The 24,519-nt window shown below is 44.4% G+C and overlaps 2 protein-coding genes across 2 annotated transcripts; both read right to left on the bottom strand.

The window, feature by feature from the left end:
* Nucleotides 1-1,332: 1,332 nt before the first annotated feature.
* Nucleotides 1,333-2,618, bottom strand: LOC123123519 (protein tumorous imaginal discs, mitochondrial). The gene is made up of 3 exons (XM_044544044.1): nt 2,045-2,618; nt 1,828-1,936; nt 1,333-1,591 (listed from the first exon to the last, which is right to left on the bottom strand). Exons 1-3 carry the CDS (start codon nt 2,345-2,347, stop codon nt 1,455-1,457), a joined length of 549 nt encoding a protein of 182 aa, XP_044399979.1. The 5' UTR covers nt 2,348-2,618; the 3' UTR covers nt 1,333-1,454.
* A 187-nt stretch (nt 2,619-2,805) lies between these two features.
* LOC123123518 (extensin) lies at nt 2,806-5,829 on the bottom strand. Its single transcript, XM_044544042.1, has 4 exons — nt 5,413-5,829; nt 4,674-4,787; nt 3,685-4,193; nt 2,806-3,381 (listed from the first exon to the last, which is right to left on the bottom strand). The coding sequence occupies exons 1-4, from the start codon at nt 5,728-5,730 to the stop codon at nt 3,156-3,158; spliced, it is 1,167 nt and encodes a 388-aa protein (XP_044399977.1). The 5' UTR covers nt 5,731-5,829; the 3' UTR covers nt 2,806-3,155.
* Nucleotides 5,830-24,519: the final 18,690 nt, after the last annotated feature.

The following is a 24,519-nucleotide window of genomic DNA, read 5'->3' as shown; positions in this document are numbered from 1 at the left end:
TTGAGGAGGAAAACTAGGGAAGTCAGATTGTGATTGGTATCTCGATTTGACAACAACCAGGAGAATTTTGTCCTTGCTCACAAAAACCGTAAAAAAGAATTCCAACTCAATGCGACTCGGACGTTGCCAACTTTAGTGCGAGAGATGCTCACATTAAGCAAAAGGGTTAGATTTAGTTTTTAGCCGAACTTTTGAAAGGAGTCGGTTTGTCAAAAATTACTCACAAACACCACAATGGCCCATCTCAACAACTTGTGCGTATCGATCAAGCATATTCTCTATTTCTAAGGGACATCAATTACAATGTAGACGCACAAATACACACCACCACACACAGTCACACACACACCTTTGTGGGGGATCTGGCCGATGGTTTAGAGGGGGTGAGTAGACCTAATACAAACTTCTACCACTTTTAAAGTTTGACAATTTTAAGCACAAAGAGGCTAGTTGATCCTTAAACAATCAAGCAATTATGATGAGTAAGCATCAGAAAATATAACAACTTGAATGAAAGTAAGGGAATAGGGTAGAGTAGGCAAAAATCTGTTGACCCGATGATTTTTCACATGGTTCGGATAGTTGGCGCTATCCTACATCAAAATGGATGGAGGATTCAAACCAAAAGGTTCTAGGATCCAAAGATCCCAGTTCTGATGCCCACCAAGCACAACCAACCTATTACATCATGGCTTGCACTTACAAGCATCACCAAGGGCATATCTTCACAAAGTCAGTGATCTATGGGTGCATACAAACTCTCAAGTCCTTCACACATAGAAGTTGATGTGGTCTCAAGTGATTCCTGATCGTCTAAGATCTGCTCACGTAGAAGTTGATATGGTCTCAAGTGACTTCAAGAGATTGCGAAAATGAGCAAGAGCCTCTCCACAAAGAGTTTTTCTAAAGGTCAATGAGGCATCCTCAGCATCGTCCACACCATCATCACACTCATCCTCCAACTTCTCACTAGGACTGTTTTGGATGAGAAGAGGTGGGTTAGGGGATTCAAACTTTGCTATTACCTCTTTAGCCATGAGCATCGATGAGTGATTTGCATGTTCTCATTGGGGGAGTCAAAAAGACCAATGGAGGAGGAGGAGGGTGTGGAGTGCACGACAATGGCGATCGTACCCACGTTCTCATCTTCATCGTATTTTGGGGGCCGATGTCAATTCTAGGAACGAATCCAGTGACCCTAGGTGAATTTCACTCCCAACTAGGGTAATGGAGGTCCACTTTCAATCTCCGCCTTTTGATGATCGATCACAAAGCCATTGAGTATATCACGAGATAATTACGAAAACAATGTATCAAAACGAGATGATTGCCATACAAATTGAGCTCCCCCCTATTTGTGTGCATTTTTTAAGATTTGCTTTTGAAATGCAAATGCACACATCCTTAGAAGTGTGAGAACATCCAAGTATATATAACAAACATCACTAAGTGCATTATGTGAGAACGTAGATAAGCATGGATATAATTAGAGAATACGCAAACACATGTTCCCACAGGCCTTCAGGTTTCCAGTCTAACTCCAGCTCATCATCCGAGACCTGAAATGCTTCCATGCTTTCAATGATAGCCGCTACAAAAAGGAGAACGGGAGCCATGTCAGCAAAAGGAACATTTTTCTATCAATCACGCTTATTTATACCTGAATAAGCATCTTATCTACCAGCAGATTCGAAGAAGGAATTCTGCAATGGAACCTTAAATCTACAAGTACAGTAGTTTCTTGGCAGAAAACTGCAATGAAATGCCCATTGGCTAGAAGAAAATATAGTTTGCTGGAGCAGAAGAGCAGAGATGAGATGCCGGTACCGAGCCAATCGAACTCCTGTTCTGCCTCGGCGTACTTGGACCGGCTCTCCGAGTTCATCAGCGTGTTGTAGGCGTGCTTGATCCTCAGGAACTTCGCCTGCGCATTCGCCTGCATTGAACCAGGAGGTTGGTCAGCAAAATCTCCATTGGTGTAGCAGTACTGAAGCTAGTTCCGTTGCTGAATCATGTTGCTTGGATGGGAGTAAGGAGGGAGCACCTGCTTGTTGACATCCGGGTGGTACTTGAGCGCGAGGCGCCTGTAGGCGCGCTTGATCTCCGCGGGCGACGCCGACGGCGCCACGCCCAGCACCTCGTACGGGCACTCCCTCCTGCTCCCTCGTCCGCCGGCGCCCGCGCGGACCCGCACGCTCGCCCGCCGCGTCCACCGGGAGGAGCCGGAGCCGGAGCTGGAGCGGAGCAGAGGGAGGCGAGGAGGCGCCGGACTCGGAGCCGACGTGAGCCGGCGCGAGGGAGGGAGGAGGAGACGCGGGGCGACGGCGGCCTGCGCCGACAGCGCCATTGCCAATGGGGTTGCGGGGCTCGCGTCGGGCGCGTCCTCCGCCGTTCAGATCGACCGGCGCAGAGGATCCAACGGCCGCGCTACATTGGTGATCGTTGTGCCAAAACCTTCGCGACTACGACAAACTACAAGCTGCAACACGCCGCGGTTCAGACTATGAAATTTAGTTCCCCTTCTTCCAAATTCATCATTGGGCAACTACTCAACTTATTTGAGATACACCAAGATCCTATTTTAAATATGCAAGGCTTTCATGTGACTTATCATCATGAACATAAGATAACAATAATGCTTGTAATAATTACGGGTGATTTATCTTGGAGTAATAATTCTGGGTGATTTAGCATCATAATATCTCTGGATTTTTTTCCAGCAACCTTGAGAGGGAAAACCATCTCTTCAGGGAGTTGGATTACGATTGCTATCTCGATTTGATAAAAAAAATGGTGAGAATCTTGTACTGGAAACTTCATTTCACTCAGTTGAGCAAAAGGATTAGGTTCGGCTAAAACTTCGGAAGAAGTTTATCTTTTGGCTGAACTTTCGATAAGGAGTCAATTTTGTCAAAAATCACCCACAAACACAATGACACCACAATGACCCATCTCAACAACTTGCGCAAAACGGTCAACGATTGTGCTAGGCTACCAGTTAGTACCACCAGTCTAGCAAACCAAAGAGCAGCAGCTGAATCCATCTATCTATACATCATACCAAACACATCAGCGGAAACGAGAGCGATGCCATCTTTCACCGGCCTGAAATCCCAGTCCCTTGGTCAAGCACACCAGCGAAAAGAACTGAATGGTCACAGGTAAGCCGGTGCAGCTGCGACGCAATTCACCAAAGGCGCAGCCTGTGTGGTCGCTGGGGCGGGCGGCCAGTTGTCATCATTGGTCGCCGACGCTGCTCCTTCAGCACTGGGCTGTGGGGTTCCTCCGGCTGCGCCCTCGCTGCCTGGAGCGTACCCATAATGCCTGACGAGCTGCAGGTTCGTCGCGGCTGCTTCATGTGGTGGTGCACCATAGGCAGCTCTGAAACACAAGAGCATACGAGGCAAAAGTACAAATCCATCAATTATTTGTGCATGTAGCCACAAGGAAAAACACATGAATAAATGGGCAGTTCCAACATGCAAAGTATGTATCTATATCTGCATCCCTGCAAGTAGTTTCTTTTTGGAACTATCTAGACCAGCTGAACAATGCGGTTTCGAGACATCAACGGGCCGACATTGACCGATGTATACAGATTGTTTTGCAAAAAGATTGCTTTGCATTTAGCAGGTATTAGGAAAGAGGAAAGTACTGGGACCAATCGATGGCTACCATACATACCTTCCAGAAGTTGTTTCCTGGTAATGAGATTTCACAGCATCAAATCGATATGGATCATTCCGATTAGCAACATAGTAGGGATCAGAGGAATAGGCAGGGTCTGTAACATGTTCTGGCACAGGGTGTTGGGCTTGCACATAGTGATATTGCAAAGGAGGCGCTTGGGCGTAGTGGTAGGTGGCAGGAGGTGGACCATATGCTTGATAACCTGCTTGATACGGATACGCGGTTGGGGTCGCATAGTAAGCAGGTGTGGTGTATTGAGCAGTCACAGGAAGGTGAGAATCTGGGCGTGGGTATGGTCGATTTGGCACCAGATGAGCAGCTGGAGTAGGAGCATAAGTGCTTGGGTGATACACATAAGAAGTTGGCTGTATTGGGTATGAAGCTGAAGGAGGCAGAAAAGCAGCAGATTGAGCAGGATGCCTGTTGTCAACATAATGCAGGGGTGGTGCCTCTGGCACTGGCAGTGAAGTAACTGGACGGAACAATGCTCTCAATTTCTCAACCTACAACAGAATTACCAAAAACAATGAAAATTCAGTGCAGGTAAATGCATGATATAGTTCACAGCTAAGGACTGATAAAATTAAGACAGAACAGAAAGATGGGAGGAATAACGCATTGCAAAGATAAGTTCAGTTCTTCAAAGTTAAACCATAGTGAATACAGATTACATAATAATCCCTCTCAATCTCGACTTGCTTACATGTGTTTACACTCTACACCGTAACAGCAAGTACTGAAGTAAGGGTGGAAACTACTGTTCAAAGTTCAAACTAGGCACAGCAAGATGTGAATTGACTAATTTGATACTTTGATGTATACAAAAGACCAAACATAAGCGAAAATGAGTGTTCATCTGGCAGACTGCCTGAAGTTAGAACCTCTTTGTACAGGAGTTACACATATACAAGAAAGATTCTGCACAGTTGATTTCAGCTCTCCTCAAGTATACAAAACATAAATAAACACTGGTTCCCACTTACTTGCGTAAAGGTAAGTTCAGGCCAAAATTTCCCACGGGAATAATTCTCACTTATGGCACTTCTTATGCTACTCTCTGGGATAGGCATGAAATCACCATCAACCACAAATTTGACCTGCACAAACAAGAAGAAGACTGAACACTCAATTTGTGAATAATAATAACGCATAGCTAATCTATGGAGTTCATTGCTGGATAAAGAGCATAATATGAGCCAAGATGAACTGAAATTCAGAAAATTGAAATTGTCAGGACTCCTTTGGGAGATAACGGACTTGCAAAATACGTATCCTTAATAGCACTGGCTTGTATGGCTGGAGAATGAAACGCTACAATCATCAGCCCTTGAGTTGACTCCCAACATTTCATCAATCATCGTATTGTAAGCTTGTGATACTGCTCAGCTTAGTTGGTGAAAAGTGAAAACTCTTCTCTTTCTTTAATGCCCTGTCTCTTACTTGTATCGGCACAGTAGGAAAGCCACAATTTACCTTCTTGCAAACCATAAAACTGTGCCTAACAAAGATAGGACCTGGTGATTTGCCACTGAAATGTGGCACCAGGACTCACATTCCAGTGAGACATCGAGCGGCAAATCATCAAGCTCCATTCTTTCTTTATGGTGGAAAGATTCATACGCGCACAATCAATCATGATTCCCAGCATACTCCACCCACTAATGTACCGAATTCCAGACCTTATGAGCACGAATCGCGAGGGGATGGGGACGGGGGCGGTACCTGGGCCGGGTAGCGGCCCTGGAAGGCGGCGGGCTCGAGGGCGAGGCCGCCGTCGGAGTCGGCGCGGTAGGGCCCGTAGAGGTGCTTGGCGTGGAAGTCGTAGAGGAAGAGCGCGGCGCCGCGCCTGATCCGGGAGACGGCGTCCAGCCTCCCCCGCGGCAGGCCCAGCACCCTGTACCTGAAGCACTCGGGCCTGGTCTCGCCGCTGCACATGAAGATGTACCCCGCCGGCAGCGGCGAGGCGCCTTCAGGGGGGCCCGCCGCCGGCTGAGGCCCCGGGCTCTTGCGCGGCGGAGGGGGGGAGGCGTCCGTCGCCATGGACGCGGAGCAGGGGGGGAGCGGCCTAGGGGTTTGCTCCTGTGCCGATTTTTTCTTTGGTGGAGTTCGTCAAGGGAGCAGGGAGTGGAGTGGGGTTTGTTAGCGCAGGTGATGGCCAACCAAGTCAAAGTGATTGACTAGGTTGACGCGCGTCACTCCAGAGGCAGTATTCGGAGTTTCAAAGGATCACTATGAATAGCTACGACACATCGAGATGATAGCTCCCTTGATACATTTGCGTGGCCGGCGGATGCTTCGGGACAATACACGGCCCGATCAATTTACAACATGCTCTGCCAAGGGCTGGAGAGAGTTCCTTACGCCTCGTGTATCTGTGTATCTGGAGGAGTTGGGCGCCGTTGAAATGCAAAATCCATGTTTGGCTCACTGTCCAGCATCGGATCTGGACCTCCGATCGACGAGCGTGACATGGACTACAAGATCACCCCTCGGCCTGTTTCACGTGCCTGCAAGAGGAGGACAATGCGGAACACATACACTTACAATGCTCATACGCTAGACAGGTGTGGCACAAGTGCATCGTCGGGCTGAACTTGGAGGTGACTCACCCGCTTGGGCAGGATAGCATGTTGGATTGGTGGCTACAAGCTAGAAGAAACTTCACGCGGGCTGAAAGAAGAGGATTCGACACGTTCGTAATCGCAGTGACTTGGTCTTTATGGAAACAGAGAAACGCGAGAGTGTTCAATCGGATAAATCAACAAAAAACAGTGGATGAGCTACACAACCACATCATGAACGGGATCAAAGACTGGAAGGAGGCCGAATTAGGTGTAGGAGTGTTAGACAGATTTGTGAGAGAGTAGGCTTTGGATTAGGTGTGGGTGTAGGTGTCTTGGTTCACTTGTGTTGATGTTCGCATCACTCGCAAGTTCTTGTAATTACAACTTCTGCCTTCTATAAAAATATGATATGCCATTGGCGTACTCTCGAAAAAAAAGATCACTATTACTACTACTACAACTTTCCTCAGTTCACAAATATGAAGTATAAAATGTTTTGAATATTTTAATATAATAAGCGGTATACGTCCTGAAATAGGTGAATAAATACACTAAATTGTGACTACATACATCCGATTCAGAAAAAAATTGTTAGAACATCTTGTATTTATATATGAGTATATTACGATCAATGCTGAACAAGGGACGACGGTGCTTGCGTAAATAGGCTCTGTTTGTTTCAGCTTTAGAGACCAGATTCATCATTGGAAGCGAAGCTGAAATCTGATTCGGGCCATTTTCAATTGCCTGAAGCATTGTAACGCCCCGAGACCGACGCTCCGATTGCCTTCCTTGTTTGGCGAGTCAGCTGTGTTTTATTTGTGTGTTGCATTCATCATCGCATCATTTGCATTGCATCGGCACTTCGTTGCCGCCATGTTTTAAAACTTGCATCCCCTCGTAGTGGCCGCGCCCCCCCTTGCTTCCGCTGACCCTTCCGAGACCAACCCCGTTCTTTGTTTTCCCTTTTGCTTAAACGGGAGTCCCTCTTTGCACAGTGCATCGCCCCCTCGCGCGCGTCCGAAATTTGTCCCGAACCCGAACCGGACTTTCGTTACCGTTGGGTCCGGATCATCCCCTAACATCTACAAAACATCACCGTTTTCTTTGTTGGACGCTCTAGCCTACTTATTCTCGACCGCCCGATTATAATCGGAGGGCCCGAGTAGCCCCTAAACTAATCTACCTGCTATATAATCAGACCAAACCCTATTTTCTAGGAATCCTCCCCCTTGTCCCGTCGCGCCGCCGCCACTAGCCCCACTCACCAAATCCCCCTCGGGATCCTCCCGATCCAAATCCACAGCCCCTCCTTGATTTGCAAACCCAGCCAACCATTTGAACCCCGACCCCAAGCACCTCCCACCTCGAGCTCCTCCCAGATCACCACGCCGCCTTCATGAGCCAGGAGCTTGTCCACGGCCTCGAGCCACTTCTCCCGCCGGCAATCGAGTCCATCGACCAGGACCCCGTCGTCCTCCAGCAGCAACCCGGAGCTCCAGCTCCCCTCCCTCGGTCCATGGCGCCCTCGCCCCGAGCACGCAGGACACCATGGCCGGCCTCTTCTTTCGATCCGTCGCCGCACCTTCGTCTCCTTCAAGCAGCAGCAGCCCCGTGCGCCTTCGACCACGCCTGACCCCGAGCCGCTGCCTTCCCCTCGTTCCCCTGTGCAGACCACCCAAGGCCGTCCCGACCCCCCTGCTGCCTCGAGCGCCCGCGCAGGACCTCGCCGGACCACCAAGCGTCAACATCCCGAGGTTCCCCGTGCCCGGTGCCTTCCCTTTCTTCTCCTTCCTCATCCTGCAGTTCTTCTTCCCCGGCTCTCAACCTCCCCATCTCTCTCTCACAGGGACCGCCGTCGCCAAGTCCGGACGCGGCCGTCGCCTCTGCATCCGGCCCCCTCCGCCCAGATCCGCCATCTCCGCCTCCCTGCCATCGCCTCCGGCGAGCAGCCGTGCCGCCGCGGCTCTGCTCCCTGTCGGGCAGAGGACGCCGCTCGTCCCTGCCGCATTGACCGTGGACAGCGCCCCTGGCCCAGCTTCAGCGGCCGCGTGGGCCACCAGCAAGCAGTCCAGCGCCTCCTGGCCCAAACTCTCACAGCCGCGCCAGGCCAGCGGCCTCCTCCTCCACCGACTGGGCCTCAGCCCATGGTGAGCCACCGCTGCGCCCCCCTTCCACTGTTGGCCCAAGTGCAGTTTCGGCCCGTGTAGTTTTTTTTCCCGTCTGCGATTTTGTCCATTTATCCAGAGTATTGCAGTTTTACAGAAAAACCCCTCATGTTCATGCATTAATAATTAATAAACCGTGCATCGGATTAAAATGATTTAAACATGTAAAATGCTTAGAATTTTGTGTAGATTAATAATATGCCACTTTCATCCCATGCTAAAACGTTTAAACTTGCTGTTTATTTAATTTTGCATAATGCCATGCTACAATGCTTTAATTCATAACTAAATAACCGTAACTCGGATGTTAATAAACTTCATATGTAAATGGGGTAGAAAAATGCATAGATTAACTTGCTGCATTTTATTTTGCTGTTTAACAACATTAAAATTATGTAATAGGCAGAACAGTACCAAATCTAAATTATGGACATGAGGATTTTCCGGAAATTGTTGTTTGTTGTTCCGGCCTCATTTAAATTGCCTAGATAGTTAGTTTTTCTTATGCCTCACCTCTTGCCATGTTAATCAACATTTAATATTGTTGGGTACACAACCGAGAGAGGACTAAATAATTGATGTGGTGTTTCGTCAATAGGCAACTCGTTGCATATCGAGCTCCACTTAACTTGTAGTTTTGTTTGTTGCACTTTGCCATGCCATGCCTCATTAAACCGGACATGCATCATACTTGATTGTGCATCATGCCATGTTTATGATTGCGTGTTTACCGTGTTGTTTGCTTCTTTCCGGTTTGCTTCTCCCGTTAGCTTCGGTTTCGTTCCGGAGTTGTGAGGATTCGTTCGACTCCGTCCGCTTGTCTTCTTCATGGACTCGTTCTTCTTCTTTGCGGGATCTCAGGCAAGATGACCATACCCTCGAAATCACTTCTATCTTTGCTTGCTAGTTGTTCGCTCTATTGCTGTGCCGCGCTACCTACCTCTTGCTATTTCATGCCTCCCATAGCGCCATGAACCTCTAACCTTTGTCACCCTTCCTAGCAAACCGTTGTTTGGCTATGTTACCGCTTTTGCTCAGCCCCTCTTATAGCGTTGCTAGTTGCAGGTGAAGATGAAGATTGCTCCATGTTGGTTTATGTTTATGTTGGGATATCACAATATCTCTTATCTTAATTAATGCATCTATATACTTGGTAAAGGGTGGAAGGCTCGGCCTTATGCCTGGTGTTTTGTTCCACTCTTGCCGCCCTAGTTTCCGTCATACCGGTGTTATGTTCCTTGATTTTGCGTTCCTTACGCGGTTGGGTGATTTATGGGACCCCCTTGACAGTTCGCTTTGAATAAAACTCCTCCAGCAAGGCCCAACCTTGGTTTTACCATTTGCTACCACCTATCCCCTTTTCCCTTGGGTTCTGCAGACTCAAGGGTCATCTTTATTTTAGACCCCCCCGGGCCAGTGCTCCTTCGAGTGTTGGTCCGAACCGAGCAGCCTGCGGGGCCACCTCGGGGAAACTCGAGGTCTGGTTTTACTCGTAGCTTGACTTATCTAGTGTGCCCTGAGAACGAGATATGTGCAGCTCCTATCGGGATTTGTCGGCACATTCGGGCGGCTTTGCTGGTCTTGTTTTACCATTGTCGAAATGTCTTGTAAACCGGGATTCCGAGACTGATCGGGTCTTCCCGGGAGAAGGAATATCCTTCGTTGACCACGAGAGCTTATAATGGGCTAAGTTGGGACACCCTTGCAGGGTATTATCTTTCGGAAGCCGTGCCCGCGGTTATGTGGCAGATGGGAATGTAGCGACCCGACCCGAATGGATCAAGTCTCTGTGCTTAAGTGTCATCCCTGGATCGGTATGCTGACACGCACAGTACTCGAGGATTTATAACAGAGGTAAATCACATGTATAAAGTAACGTAAATACTATTACCTCAATCCAAATAGCGGAAGTAACAAGGTTGTGGATTCCCATCAACACCAACGGCAAAGTTGAGTGTAGAAATCGTAACCCTAACGTATCACTTACTCGTCGTAAGAATCCTGCAACATGAAACGTTGCAGCCCGAAAACGGGTCAGCACATGGAATAAGCTGGCAAATTCACACCATAGAGAAATGATGAACAAAGGCTATCACTACATGCATATATGGCTGGTGGAAAAGCTCTATGTTATAATGTTTTTGCGAAAAGCCAATTTTTCCCTACTTCAAAGGAATAAATTTTATTTAACTATCATGGTGGTTGTGAAACATTGAGATGGTTGACAGCATCTCAATCCCAATTAAGTATCATCATTAACCCAACAAGATTAATTAAAGTAACATGATGAGATCAACGGGATAATCCAAGAACTAGATACTCAAGATGTCCATAACCGGGGACACGACTAATCATGATTAGTTTGTACACTCTGCAGAGGTTTGCGCACTTTTCCCCACAAGACTCGATCGCCTCCGCTTGATTCTCGCACTACATGATGTTTGAGAAACGGATGATCGAGACACAGTCTTTCAGGAACAATCACTCTTTACTCCGGGTGGACCGGTACACCTACTTTCCCCTACATCTGCTAGCCCACCTCTTCAAGAGATCATGTAACCTACTCAACTATGCTAGAGCCCATAATAGCTTGTGGCTGCACACGGAAGTTTCTAGCATGAATAATCTTATGATCCCTTTGAGCCTGGGTGGCGGTCCTTATACAAACAGACAACACTGGGTTCTCCAGGTGCCTCAATCCACCCAGATGTGAGTTTTAGTTGCCACCTTAAGTAAACCATTATTAACAATCTCACATCTGTCATGAATATCTCTCAAACCCAATCCACGTCTACGAGCATAGCATGGCAATATAATAGCAACGTAGAAGTAACTCCCAAGGGTTTGATTGTAAACAGGGCAATAGGTACTACCTCACCAACTACTTCCCAATACCCACATGTTAATCAGATCCTAATCATGCAATTGTTCGAGGGTTGAATCTAATGCATAAAAAAACTAGGTATGAAAGGGGTATGATCAAAGTGTGAACTTGCCTGCAATGTTAATGAAGATGATTCGCACTCAATACTCTGGATAGATCTACTCGTCACACTCCGGTCAATCTATCGTAAGCAAGCAATAGCAACCACACATAAGCAATCACTCAAAAGATCGAGAAGAACGAAGAAGACGATTCGGGAAACATCAAAACCAAGCAAATAACTCTTGCAACATAAAACAATTTCTAACAATACCAAAATTATATGAATTTGGCCTTATCAGAAAGTTTAGGTCAAGAGCTTCGATTTGCAAAAAGAATCAACTAAATCGGAGCTACGAAACTTAAGTTATGAACAAAAGAAGTTTGAATACAAATCTGTTTGAATTCAAATTTTAAAACTTTCAAAAACATGTTTAAGTTGTTTTACTGGTTAGAGGAGATCATAACGAAGAAGTGGGCGTTGGTTTCGTTGGATTTGGACAAACGAGTAAAAAGTTGTAGACGTTTGAAGATCAGGGGCTAATCTGTAAATAAAATTATTCACAGATGGGTCCCTGGCCGAAAATAACAGAAAAGAAAAAAACTAAATAGTGAACGTTCGTTTATAGGATCTAAACAGTGGACGTTCGTTGTTTAGTAAAACAAAAAAACAGATCTAGGCTAGGTTTTTTTTAAAAAAAACCGAACAAAAAGGAAAACCGAGAAAACCGGGGCGGCGGTTATACCGGTTCGCGGCGGATCTGGCGACGGCGGCGTTCTCCGACGAGGTCGGCGGCGGGGCTGCGCGGCGCGGGCGGCGGGAGGCGTCGCAGGCGGCGCAGGGCAGCGGTGCGGGCGGAGCAGCGGCGGCGGCGCGGCAGTTGCGGCGAGATGCGGCGGCGGCGAGGAGAGAGAAGAGAGAGGGGGCCGGGGTGGCCCGGTATTTAAGGAGGAGGGGTGGCCTTGGGAGGCGTGGGGAAGGGGCAAGGCAGCGGCGGGCGCGGCTCGGACTCCGGCCGGAGTCCGGCTCAGCGACGGGACGACGGGGACGATGGCGGTGCGTGGAGCTGGGCCTTGGCCTGGCAAGAGCTGGGCCGGCCCAGTTCGGCGGAGGAAATCTTTTATTTTTACAAACAGAATAAGAAATAATAAAAACAAAAGAAAATGGAAATATTATATAGGCATATAATATATCAAAATTTTCAGAAAAAGATTTCCTACAACGTGAACATTTTTACAACGCCAAATAAAATTCACACAAATTTTAATAAATCAAACAGTGCTACTGCCTTAATAAAATTCAATAAAAATCATTTTAAAAATACCAAAATGATTTCAAATTTATTTTTCTCCAATTTTCTGATGTAGGGAATCATGTTCCCCTATTTTCTGTATATTTTTATTTTGGAGAAAAATAATTTGAATAAGACTCAAATAACTCCAAATATTGAAAAATAATTTCAATGGGACTTTGAATAAATCCTTTGAAACTCCCAACTCATATTTCATTTGTTTTGAAGAAGTCATTTTATCTTCTCTCGTGAAAATCATTGAGTTGCATAAAGTTTCAGAAATGGGAAATATTTTCAAATGAAATTCAAATATTTTCAACACCCCTTGTCATTTAAATAAATGGAAGAAGTCATGTCATCTTCTCTCCAGGGTTTTGTGGTGAAAAGAATTTGAATTCATGGAGATCATAAAAGCAAAATGAAAGTTTGGGAAAGTCCTTTTATTCCCTCTCATTTAACTTTCAAAAGATTTCGAATTCCACTCACTTTCAGTCAATCAATCAAACAATTAATCCAATCTATCTGTTTATTATAACATTCCAAAATTTAGAATTTTGGGATGTTACAAACCTACCACCCTTAAAATGAATCTCGTCCTCGAGATTCGGAGAGGCTAGAAAGAAATAGGTTAGGGTTTGGGGGTCTTCTCAAAATCCATCGATTATCACCGGGGTCTGGGGTGCTACCACCCTTAGAAACATTGTTACGGTTCCACCAAAACTCGTATACTCCATCCTTGTTGTTGACAGTGTCAGTCTTCTCAGATTCTCGGAAAAATTCCTTCTCTGGCTCTTTGGGTAGCGGCATAACCTTTTCCTCAATTCTTCTGTCTTTCATCTCGGTAAGGTTATTCCGAGACTGGGTCTTCATAGCTGACGGGTCTGGCGCCAATACTAAACAACTATCGACATCTCATGGTGGTCAACAATTTACGGTTTCTCCTGCAGGAAATGGGTCTGGTTGATCCTCACCGTATAACCTACGATTGGCAACAACTGCCGTGTACAAGGGACAATACCTATACCATTCTAAGGTTTAAACAAGGTTTAAATCGTCGTCACTCTACTATAGGTAAGTCACTCAGATTTACCATCCCATATAGCAAAGCGAACAATAAGAGTAAGTCGGTATGGTGATCAATCCATCCCGCACCCAAATCATTACCTTGTATATGGTTTAGCGAATCTCGCATTCTAACACTCGGTCATCCTCACAAGCATTGCAGAATTTCTCTTGTCGACGAACCAAGTTCAAAAAAATCCAATGATTCTGCAAGCCAAACAAACATCTATCGTTCCTTCACAACTCCCAGGTTTTGCGTAACTCCTATAAGATCGTCTGTCGATAAAAATCGTAACTTCTTCCAGGGTCTTTCCTTCAGCAAGAATGTGCTTGCTTCTTGGCGGCTCCTGGGGCCTGTGGGTTATGGCCCATCTCATCACTTGTAAACCTTGAACTCATCATCGGGCAACTGATCCTTAATCCAACATCCAACTTCCTGGTATTCTTAAATCCATCCAATTGTACTGCCTTCCTTCCTTCTATTGGCACCAAACTAGGACATGATTACTCAGACTCATTATGGAATTTCCATTGATCCATATTTCCAACATCATACCTCCTTTATATCCAATAGTACTTCATCCTCGTGGGATATCCCACATACCGAGATAAAAAAACACTTATACTTATGAAGTCCATACTCCACTTCGTGGAACATCATTATCCTTTCCAGGGTCAAGCGTCCTTACAGGGGAATATTGGCCATCTCTGCATGGCACTTCTTCAACTGGGAAACGTGAAACACATCATGAACTCCTGACAGTCCTTCGGGTGACTCCAGCTTGTTGGCCACTTCTCCCATACGTTCCAAAACTCGGTATGGTTCTACAAATCTCGGGGTTAACTTTCCCTTAACTCCAAATAGTTTAACTCCTCGCAGAGGGAACACACGAAGACATGCTCTGTCTCCAATTTCATAGACTACCTCCTTTACATCCAATAATACTCCATACCCTCATATTCTTGGGGTATCCAACATGTCGAGAATAAACTCATACTTATTTTGTTCGAAATCCACTTCGTGGAATATCATTACCTTTTTCCAAGGGTCAAGTTTCCTCACAGGGTACTACCACCCTTAAGGTGCACAATCTTCCATAGACCATATTTCTCATATCCTCGAAAATGGTCAAAATCTTTCTTCATAGAGTAACAACTCATAGAATCCAAATCAATACCAATGATGCTAACTTTATTGATTCTCAAATTATTACAATCTCCTGCATTCCATTACATGCCTCAATCCGACACTTCACTAATAAAAGAAATGTCCACACTACTACTACATTTCTCGTTGCACTCAACTATTTATCACAAGTCTCCGTCTCCTTGGGGCATTCTCTGGCAAAGTGCCCTGCTTCATCACAACGGAAACATATTACTTCTGACATATCTCGAGGTTTCCTTGTGATTATATAGCCTCCTGGGGTCCTCATCTTCCCTTTTGGGCAATCATTGAAGTAGTGTCCTGAATTTTTGCACCTGTAACATGTGATATGACTCAGGTCTCTCTTTGTAGAAATTGGGTTGTTCCTAGGATCCAATCTACTTCTCTTCCTGGACTTTTCCGTTCCAAACAGGGCTTCTATTTCCTGTGGGTCATACTCTACTTCCTCTGTCGGGAATTCTACTAAATCCCCATTCAAACAATTTTGGGAGATGTGTCCTTCTTCTCCACATGAATAGCATGACTTGGTGCAGGGTTTATTGGTTCTTCTTTGGGTGTGTCCTCCACCTCTTCCTTCATCACAGATTCCTCTAAAATTCCCATGAGGGCTCTTTTCATTGCTTCTTTCTTCTGCTGGACGGTCCTTTGTACCATGGGGTAGATGTGACACTGAGCAGGGTAGTGGGTAGTCCCTTCACACAAGAAACAAGTGATCTGCCGAGTTGGGCATTCTTCAGCTGGGTGACTTCCTTCACAATTAGGGCATTCATCCTTGTGTTCCTTATGGTTGTGTCCTATTTCTCCACAAGGCTTGTATGCACAAGGTTTCTTCATATCCTTTCCATAAGGCTTCAATTTCTGGGACACAAGACGAGATCTTTGTAGAGTCCACTTAAATTCTTTCCAAGTGGTTACTTCTTGCCATCCATTGATGGTTTGGTACATCCTCCACCAAGTAGCAGCACCTCTTTCAAAACATTGAAGAGCATGCCGGGTCATATCCTTTCCGACTATAGGGTTATTCTTCATGTGATCCTCCATGTTCTGAATCCATCGGTCCGTCTCCAATTGACTCAACGGTCCAGAAAATACAAGCTCATCTCCATTCATCCTCTATTGGGTCCATGGGTTTGGGGTGAGATAAGAGAGGTAGAGAGAGATACACACAATGCAAACGATAGTTTTGAAAAGACAGATTTTATTGTGGCTGTCGGAAAAACAACAAACAAATGACAGCTCACAAATGTCACATCTAACGTAGGTATAACAGGGGTTTGGTCTTCTAAAGGTCAATAAATCTTCAACGTCGCCAAACTCTTCAAGTCTTGTTCATGTCTCCGATGGCTTCTTGCAATCATGCTTGTCCTTCTCAAGTTCTTTTGCCAAATCATCTCTGTTGACGCGAAGTCTCTCGTGACGTCCTTTAATATTTCTGGAGTTGCGCTCCAACTTCTGGGTTTCAACATCCTTGACATGAACCATGATCCTATTGTCCTTCAGTTCATGACGAATCTTTGATGTGTCGAGGTTTTGCTCCTCCATCATGGCTACTTTCAGCTTCTGGGTCATGAGTCCTTCACGAAATGCTTACTTGTTGAATACTGCTTCCTGAAGGTTCATCTTTAAACTTCCTGATGTAATGCTCCAGATCCTGGTGATACACCAGCTAAGGTTAAAACTGCATCCTTTGCTGATAGATGCTCCATCAGCTTTCTACCATCCAATCCTTCCATGCATCTGCATGCTTAACTCCACACGGTGACAATAGCATAAACGGGTAATAACACCATGGATAGCCGTGTTTATGCCCATGTTACTGCCATGAGCTTTCATTCCATAACTGATATCTCCTGTCTTTGGGTTTTCTTAACAAAAACTTTGAGTTTCTAACTCTCCATGTTTCGGTCTTTCTCCGATACACCTTGATCTCGGGCATTGACAGCTTCCATAGTCTGCCAAGTTCCATAAGGGTAACCTTTCTAGGTCATACACATCTGGCAATTCTTCAAAGCCTTCAAATTCTCCCAGTCTTCGGAATCTTCAACCGTTGTAGTTCCCATTATCATAATGCACGGTAAAATCATCTTCATTCCGAATGGTCTTAGTTGTCCGATATCCTGTACTTCTTGAAGTGGTCTCATCCGTCGAATCTTCGAGTGGTCCAAAAGGAAAAAGGATATGGTCTCACTAAAAGGGAATATTTGAATAAGACTCAGAAAAGAAGAGAGGTAAAAGATCTTTTTGAAAAGGAAAGTTTTTAGAGAAAATCCTTCCTATGGGCTTGCCAGTTTCTAGGGTCACGTCCTACAGTCAACATGTGCTCTGATACCATCTTGTAGCGACCCGACCCGAATGGATCAAGTCTCTATGCTTAAGTGTCATCCCTGGATCGGTATGCTGACACGCACAGTACTCAAGGATTTATAACAGAGGTAAATCACATGTATAAAGTAACGTAAATACTATTACCACAATCCAAATAGCAGAAGTAACAAGGTTGTGGATACCCATCAACACCAACGGCAAAGTTGAGTGTAGAAATCGTAACCCTAACGTATCACTTACTCGTCGTAAGAATCCTGCAACATGAAACGTTGCAGCCCGAAAACGGGTCAGCACATGGAATATGCTGGCAAATTCACACCATAGAGAAATGATGAACAAAGGCTATCACTACATGCATATATGGCTGGTGGAAAAGCTCTATGGTTATAATGTTTTTGCGAAAAGCCAATTTTTCCCTACTTCAAAGGAATAAATTTTATTTAACTATCATGGTGGTTGTGAAACATTGACATGGTTGACAGCATCTCAATCCCAATTAAGTATCATCATTAACCCAACAAGATTAATTAAAGTAACATGATGAGATCAACGGGATAATCCAAGAACTAGATACTCAAGATGTCCATAACCGGGGACACGGCTAATCATGATTAGTTTGTACACTCTGCAGAGGTTTGCGCACTTTTCCCCACAAGACTCGATCGCCTCCGCTTGATTCTCGCACTGCATGATGTTTGAGAAACGGATGATCGAGACACTGTCTTTTAGGAACAATCACTCTTTACTCCGGGTGGACCGGTACACCTACTTTCCCCTACATCTGCTAGCCCACCTCTTCAAGAGATCATGTAACCTACTCAACTATGCTAGAGCCCATAATAGCTTGTGGCTGCACACGGAAGTTTCTAGCATGAATAATCTTATGATCCCTTTGAGCTTGGGTGGCGGTCCTTATACAAACAGACAACACTGGGTTCTCCAGGTGCCTCAATCCACCCAGATGTGAGTTTTAGTTGCCACCTTAAGTAAACCATTATTAACAATCTCACATCTGTCATGAATATCTCTCAAACCCAATCCACGTCTACGAGCATAGCATGGCAATATAATAGCAACGTAGAAGTAACTCCCAAGGGTTTGATTGTAAACAGGGCAATAGGTACTACCTCACCAACTACTTCCCAATACCCACATGTTAATCAGATCCTAATCATGCAATTGTTCGAGGGTTGAATCTAATGCATAAAAAAAACTAGGTATGAAAGGGGTATGATCAAAGTGTGAACTTGCCTGCAATGTTGATGAAGATGATTCGCACTCAATACTCTAGATAGATCTACTCGTCACACTCCGGTCAATCTATCGTAAGCAGCAATAGCAACCACACATAAGCAATCACTCAAAAGATCGAGAAGAACGAAGAAGACGATTCGGGAAACATCAAAACCAAGCAAATAACTCTTGCAACATAAAACAATTTCTAACAATACCAAAATTATATGAATTTGGCCTTATCAGAAAGTTTAGGTCAAGAGCTTCGATTTGCAAAAAGAATCAACTAAATCGGAGCTACGAAACTTAAGTTATGAACAAAAGAAGTTTGAATACAAATCTGTTTGAATTCAAATTTTAAAACTTTCAAAAACATGTTTAAGTTGTTTTACTGGTTAGAGGAGATCATAACGAAGAAGTGGGCGTTGGTTTCGTTGGATTTGGACAAACGAGTAAAAAGTTGTAGACGTTTGAAGATCAGGGGCTAATCTATAAATAAAATTATTCACAGATGGGTCCCTGGCCGAAAATAACAGAAAAGAAAAAAACTAAATAGTGAACGTTCGTTTATAGAATCTAAACAGTGGACGTTCGTTGTTTAGTAAAACCAAAAAAAACAGATCTAGGCTAGGGTTTTTTTATAAAAAAAACCGAACAAAAAGGAAAACCGAGAAAACCGAGGCGGCGGTTATACCGGTTCGCGGCGGATCTGGCGACGGCGGCGTTCTCCGGCGAGGTCGGCGGCGGAGCTGCACGGCGCGGGCGGGGCTGCGCGGCGCGGGCGGCGCTGCAGGCGGTGGGGCAAGGCGACGGCGGCGGGAGGCGTCGCGGGCGGCGCAGGGCAGCGGTGCGGGCGGAGCAGCGGCGGCGGCGCGACAGTTGCGCCGAGATGTGGCGGCGGCGAGGAGAGAAAAGAGAGAGGTGGCCGGGGTGGCCCGGTATTTAAGGAGGAGGGGTGGCCTTGGGAGGCGTGGGGAAGGGGCAAGGCGGCGGCGGGCGCGGCTCGTACTCCGGCCAGAGTCCGGCTCGGCGACGGGACGATGGCGGTGCGTGGAGCTGGGCCTTGGCCTGGCAAGAGCTGGGCCGGCCCAGTTCGGCGGAGGAAATCTTTTTTTTTTACAAACAGAATAAGAAATAATAAAAACAAAAGAAAATGGAAATATTATATAGGCATATAATATATCAAAATTTTCAGAAAAAGATTTCCTACAACGTGAACATTTTTACAACGCCAAATAAAATTCACACAAATTTTAATAAATCAAACAGTGCTACTGCCTTAATAAAATCCAATAAAAATCATTTTAAAAATACCAAAATGATTTCAAATTTATTTTTCTCCAATTTTTTGATGTACGGAATCATGTTACCCTATTTTCTGTATATTTTTATTTTGGAGAAAAATAATTTGAATAAGACTCAAATAACTCCAAATATTGAAAAATAATTTCAATGGGACTTTGAATAAATCCTTTGAAACTCCCAACTCATATTTCATTTGTTTTGAAGATGTCATTTTATCTTCTCTCGTGAAAATCATTGAGTTGCATAAAGTTTCAGAAATGGGAAATATTTTCAAATGAAATTCAAATATTTTCAACACCCCTTGTCATTTAAATAAATGGAAGAAGTCATGTCATCTTCTCTCCAGGGTTTTGTGGTGAAAAGAATTTGAATTCATGGAGATCATAAAAGCAAAATGAAAGTTTGGGAAAGTCCTTTTATTCCCTCTCATTTAACTTTCAAAAGATTTCGAATTCCACTCACTTTCAGTCAATCAATCAAACAATCAATCCAATCTATCTGTTTATTATAACAATCCAAAATTTAGAATTTTGGGATGTTACAGGAATTTGTTAATATCCGGTTGTAGAGAACTTGACACTTGACCTTAATCAAAACGCATCAACCGCGTGTGTAGCCGTGATGGTCTCTTCTCGGCGGAGTCCGGGAAGTGAACACGGTTCTTGTGTTATGTTCGACGTAAGTAGGTGTTCAGGATCACTTCTTGATCATTGCTAGATGACGACCGTTCTGTTGCTTCTCTTCTCGCTCTCATTTGCGTATATTAGCCACCATATATGCTAGTGCTTGCTGCAGCTCCACCTCACTACATCATCCTTTCCTATAAGCTTAAATAGTCTTGATCTCGCGGGTGTGAGATTGCTGAGTCCTCGTGACTCACAGATGCTTCCAAAACAGTTGCAGGTGCCGATGATACCAGTGCAGGTGACGCAACCGAGCTCAAGTGGGAGCTCGATGAAGATCTTGTCCGTTGTGTTGTTTCTTTTCTTATTGATCAGTAGTGGTGCCCAGTTGGGACGATCAGGGATCTGGCAGTTGGGTTGTCTTCTTTTCTTTTGGTTCCGTAGTCGGACCTATGTGTGTATCTCTGAATGATGTATGTTTTATTTATGTATTGTGTGAAGTGGCGATTGTAAGCCAACTCTTTATCCCATTCTTGTTCATTACATGGGATTGTGTGAAGATGACCCTTCTTGCGACAAAACCACAATGCGGTTATGCCTCTAAGTCGTGCCTCGACACGTGGGAGATATAGCCGCATCGTGGGCGTTACAAGTTGGTAATCAGAGCCATCCCCGACTTAGGAGCCCCCTGCTTGATCGAATCGCTGGCGTTGTTGAGTCTAGAACAAAAATGTTTTGAGTCTTAGGATTATATATATCGGAGAGTAGGATTCTTTTTACTCCTCAGTCCCTTCGTCGCTCTGGTGAGGTCTCCTGACGTAGAAGTTTTGACTCTTCTCTCCTCAAATTTTCACTAAATTTTTTTTTAGGATCACGCGGGTATCTTGGAATCGTTCCGATGGTTTTGTGACGAGAACATTGTTCTTGGTGCCTCCTGACATTTAGGGGTTGTGGCAGTTTCCTGGGGAGTTGAGCTCCGAGGTGTTGTCGTCACAATTTTATCGTTGCAGTTCTGGAATACCTGAGTTTCGCCGACATTGAAATCTCTTTTATGCAGTTGTTGGTGAGATCACCTCGACGCCACCCAGTACTGGGGCGGGAGTTCGGGAGTATTGCCATAACTTGTATAACGGATGTTTTTCGAAGGTTGAGGTAAACGATTTCCGAAGGTTTCTTGGTTATGTGTTGACGGATGGATACAGCTGGATCTAGGTATTGTTAGTTTGGGTGATATATTTTGTGTCCCCTGTATCCCCAACACCAGATTGCATAACCAGAAAGTTTCGGGAGTTTATAAGTGGGAATTCAAGTAGCTCTTAGGATATCTTTCCGACAGATGCATGATATGAGATTGGGGTTCGACGTCTAGTGGTCCGCCTGTACACGGTTGGTTTTACAGTGGTCTCGTAGTGTCTTAAAGAGTCCTTGGCTATGCCGACTCGGGGACGCTTCGTATGTCATGTGCACTGCCTTGTACATGATGGTGTTGTACGATCGAGCCCGTGTGGGCCCCACCACGAAAACTTCGGACGAAATCTCTATCATATGTTTGTTCCGGCTTATTCTGCAAGACAAATCCTTTGTTTTGTTTTGTTTTGTGGTATTCGAGTTGCTTCGAAGTCAAATGTTGATTCCATACCTTATTCTAAGCGGTGTTCTCATATTGCTATGTGAATACTAATCCTTCTTGATCATCAAGATTGTCATGTTAATTCTTTTCCATCCGGCGTGCTTCTCTTCAAGTGGATCCGATCTTTTCAACATCCGCAAGATCAATTCTAAGTTTTCTCAACGGTGTTTGTTTCATCCGTCTCAAGGTGCCTTTGTTTTTCCCGCCCTCCCACCCTTTTCCTTCAAGGTCTCAGATGTCGTAACCAAGTATCCATTTTATTCACGTGAAGTCCCTTCATTCTTTTCAATCAATGTTCTTACCCGGTGGTTCTCATGAAGATGTTCTTCAAATGTTTTTCTCATGCCGGGGTATCTCTTAATCACTCACCTCTCGCTTTCCATGTGTACCGGAGTGTTGAAGATATCTCAGGAGATTCGTGTTTTCATTCAAGATCCATTCTAACTATTTTGAGGTTGTTATCTCATTCAAGCCATTTAATTCAACCGGTGCAATCTCCTTTCCAAGTAATCATTTCAACGGTGGTTCTTTTCAGTGGGCCCTAACCCACAGGTCTTTTTCCAGGATCTTACCTGACTCTTCTAATTCTTTCCGGAGTTATTCCCAAATTCATTGCAAAGTTTGACGTAAGAATGAATTATCATCAGTCAAATGTCTTTCTCCAAGATCTTTTAAATTCTTTTCGTCGTTGGTTCAACATTTCTAATTTTCATTCTGGAGTGCCTCAATAATTCTTGATGGTGTTTCTCATCGTCATTCTCAACATTTGAAGACCGAAGAAGAATTTCTCTTGAATCTTGCTCCGTTCTCTTCAAGATTCATAGTTCTAGCTTATGCCATCCTCTCATAATTGTTTTCGATTGTGAGAATCCTTTTCTTACCCATCCGGAGCATTTCATGAGTTGTTTTCATTTCTTGATCATCCAATGGCCATCATTTCAGAAGATTTCTTCGTTCTAAGCTTTCAGCTCTCGTTCTCCAAATCATACCGGTGCATCACTCAAATATCCTCTAATCAGTTCATGATCTCTTCGTTTTCGTGTATCCAAATTCTGTCAAGTATCTTCATTCTTTTTCTAATTCTTTCCATTGAATTGTGCCTTTGCTAATTTCATTTTCAATTCTCGCGGTGGTTCGTTCAAGAGTTCTCTTCCTTCATCACATATCAATTTATTCGTTGTTTCAATCCTACCGGTGTTTCGATGAAGACCTTCACTAGTTTGCGCAATATCTATCTTAATCCTTTCTACGAGAATAAGTAGTATGCCAAATCCGTTGCTTGTCATCAATCTAAATTGGTGAAGACTAAGCATAATGTAATTCTTATTCTTGTTTCATCCAAGTGTTTAATCCTTTCTTTTGGAGTTCGTTCATGATATCAAATTCTCGGCTCCAAGTTGTTCATCTTTTCTTTCTGGAGCTCCAAGTTATTTCAATTATATCATTTCAAACCTTCATCTAATCATTGCAAGGCTTCACCTTGTGTTGTCAACTTCTCTTTCTTTTTATCATCCTTTTATTACCGGAGTTCTTCATGGTGGTTCGTCAAGGATTCCTTTCATTTTTCAATTGTTCTTCAAGATTTCTCTTGAAGCTATGATCCGTCAAGCTATACTCTAAAATAAACATGGTGCTCAACACATGTCTTGTTTTGAGGAGTTCAAGCATTCTTCATCTTGCATTCTGAAGTGCAATTCTCTCTATCTTATCTTTTGAGATGGTCTCATGTCATTTTTGATAATTTCCCTTCGCGTTTCATGGATCACAAGTTTTCAAGAGTGACATATTTAAATCCATCATTTTCTCTTCGTTCAAGAGATCTTTTCGACCAATCATTCTTTTTGTTGGAGTTGTATTGGGTTATATTTCACCTATAGCCTTCCCTAAGGAATGTAGCTATTTGTGGTGCTTATCAATGATCCAAGTTTTCTCCTATCCTCTTGGTGAAAGAAGTTTTTCATCTCGTTGGTGTTATCAATTATATTAGTTGTTTCCGTAGTGGCAGAATTTCGCCTCTATTTTGAGAAGTTTTCCATAAGCCCACTACAGGCTTATTCTTTTCGTTGTTGGTTTTCCAACAACTCCGTTCTAACCTTCTTGGAAGGATGCTTCCCAAATTCAATTGTGGTGGAAGTTATCATTCCCTTCTCCGTTCTCTTATTCCTATGATCTATGTTCTATTTTCTTTCTTTCGGAGGCATGGTGATGTTGCTCTCTTCGCTCATCATCTCGAATTGTGAGGATCGTGTTCTTTTCTTACTTATCCATTTAACCGGAGTGTCGTGTTTTCATTCGAGTTCTCTCATCTGTCAAGTTTTGTCTCCTTCCTCAACCGGAGTGCGGCCTGAAATCTTTCTTACCCCTTGTGCCATTCTTTCGTTAGTTCCGGAGGCAATGTGTTGTTAATTTCATCGAGTATCCTCTCATCTTGTCAAGATCATGTTCAATTCCTTCCATTTACAGGCGGAGTGCTGCCCAAATTATACCATTCTCATTCCTTCTTTATCTTGTTTTAACCGGAGTATTGATGTCTATC

The sequence above is a fragment of the Triticum aestivum genome, chromosome 5D (genome assembly GCF_018294505.1).
Source record: "Triticum aestivum cultivar Chinese Spring chromosome 5D, IWGSC CS RefSeq v2.1, whole genome shotgun sequence".
Taxonomy (NCBI): domain Eukaryota; kingdom Viridiplantae; phylum Streptophyta; class Magnoliopsida; order Poales; family Poaceae; genus Triticum; species Triticum aestivum.
This window is presented reverse-complemented; position numbering and strand designations above follow the sequence as displayed.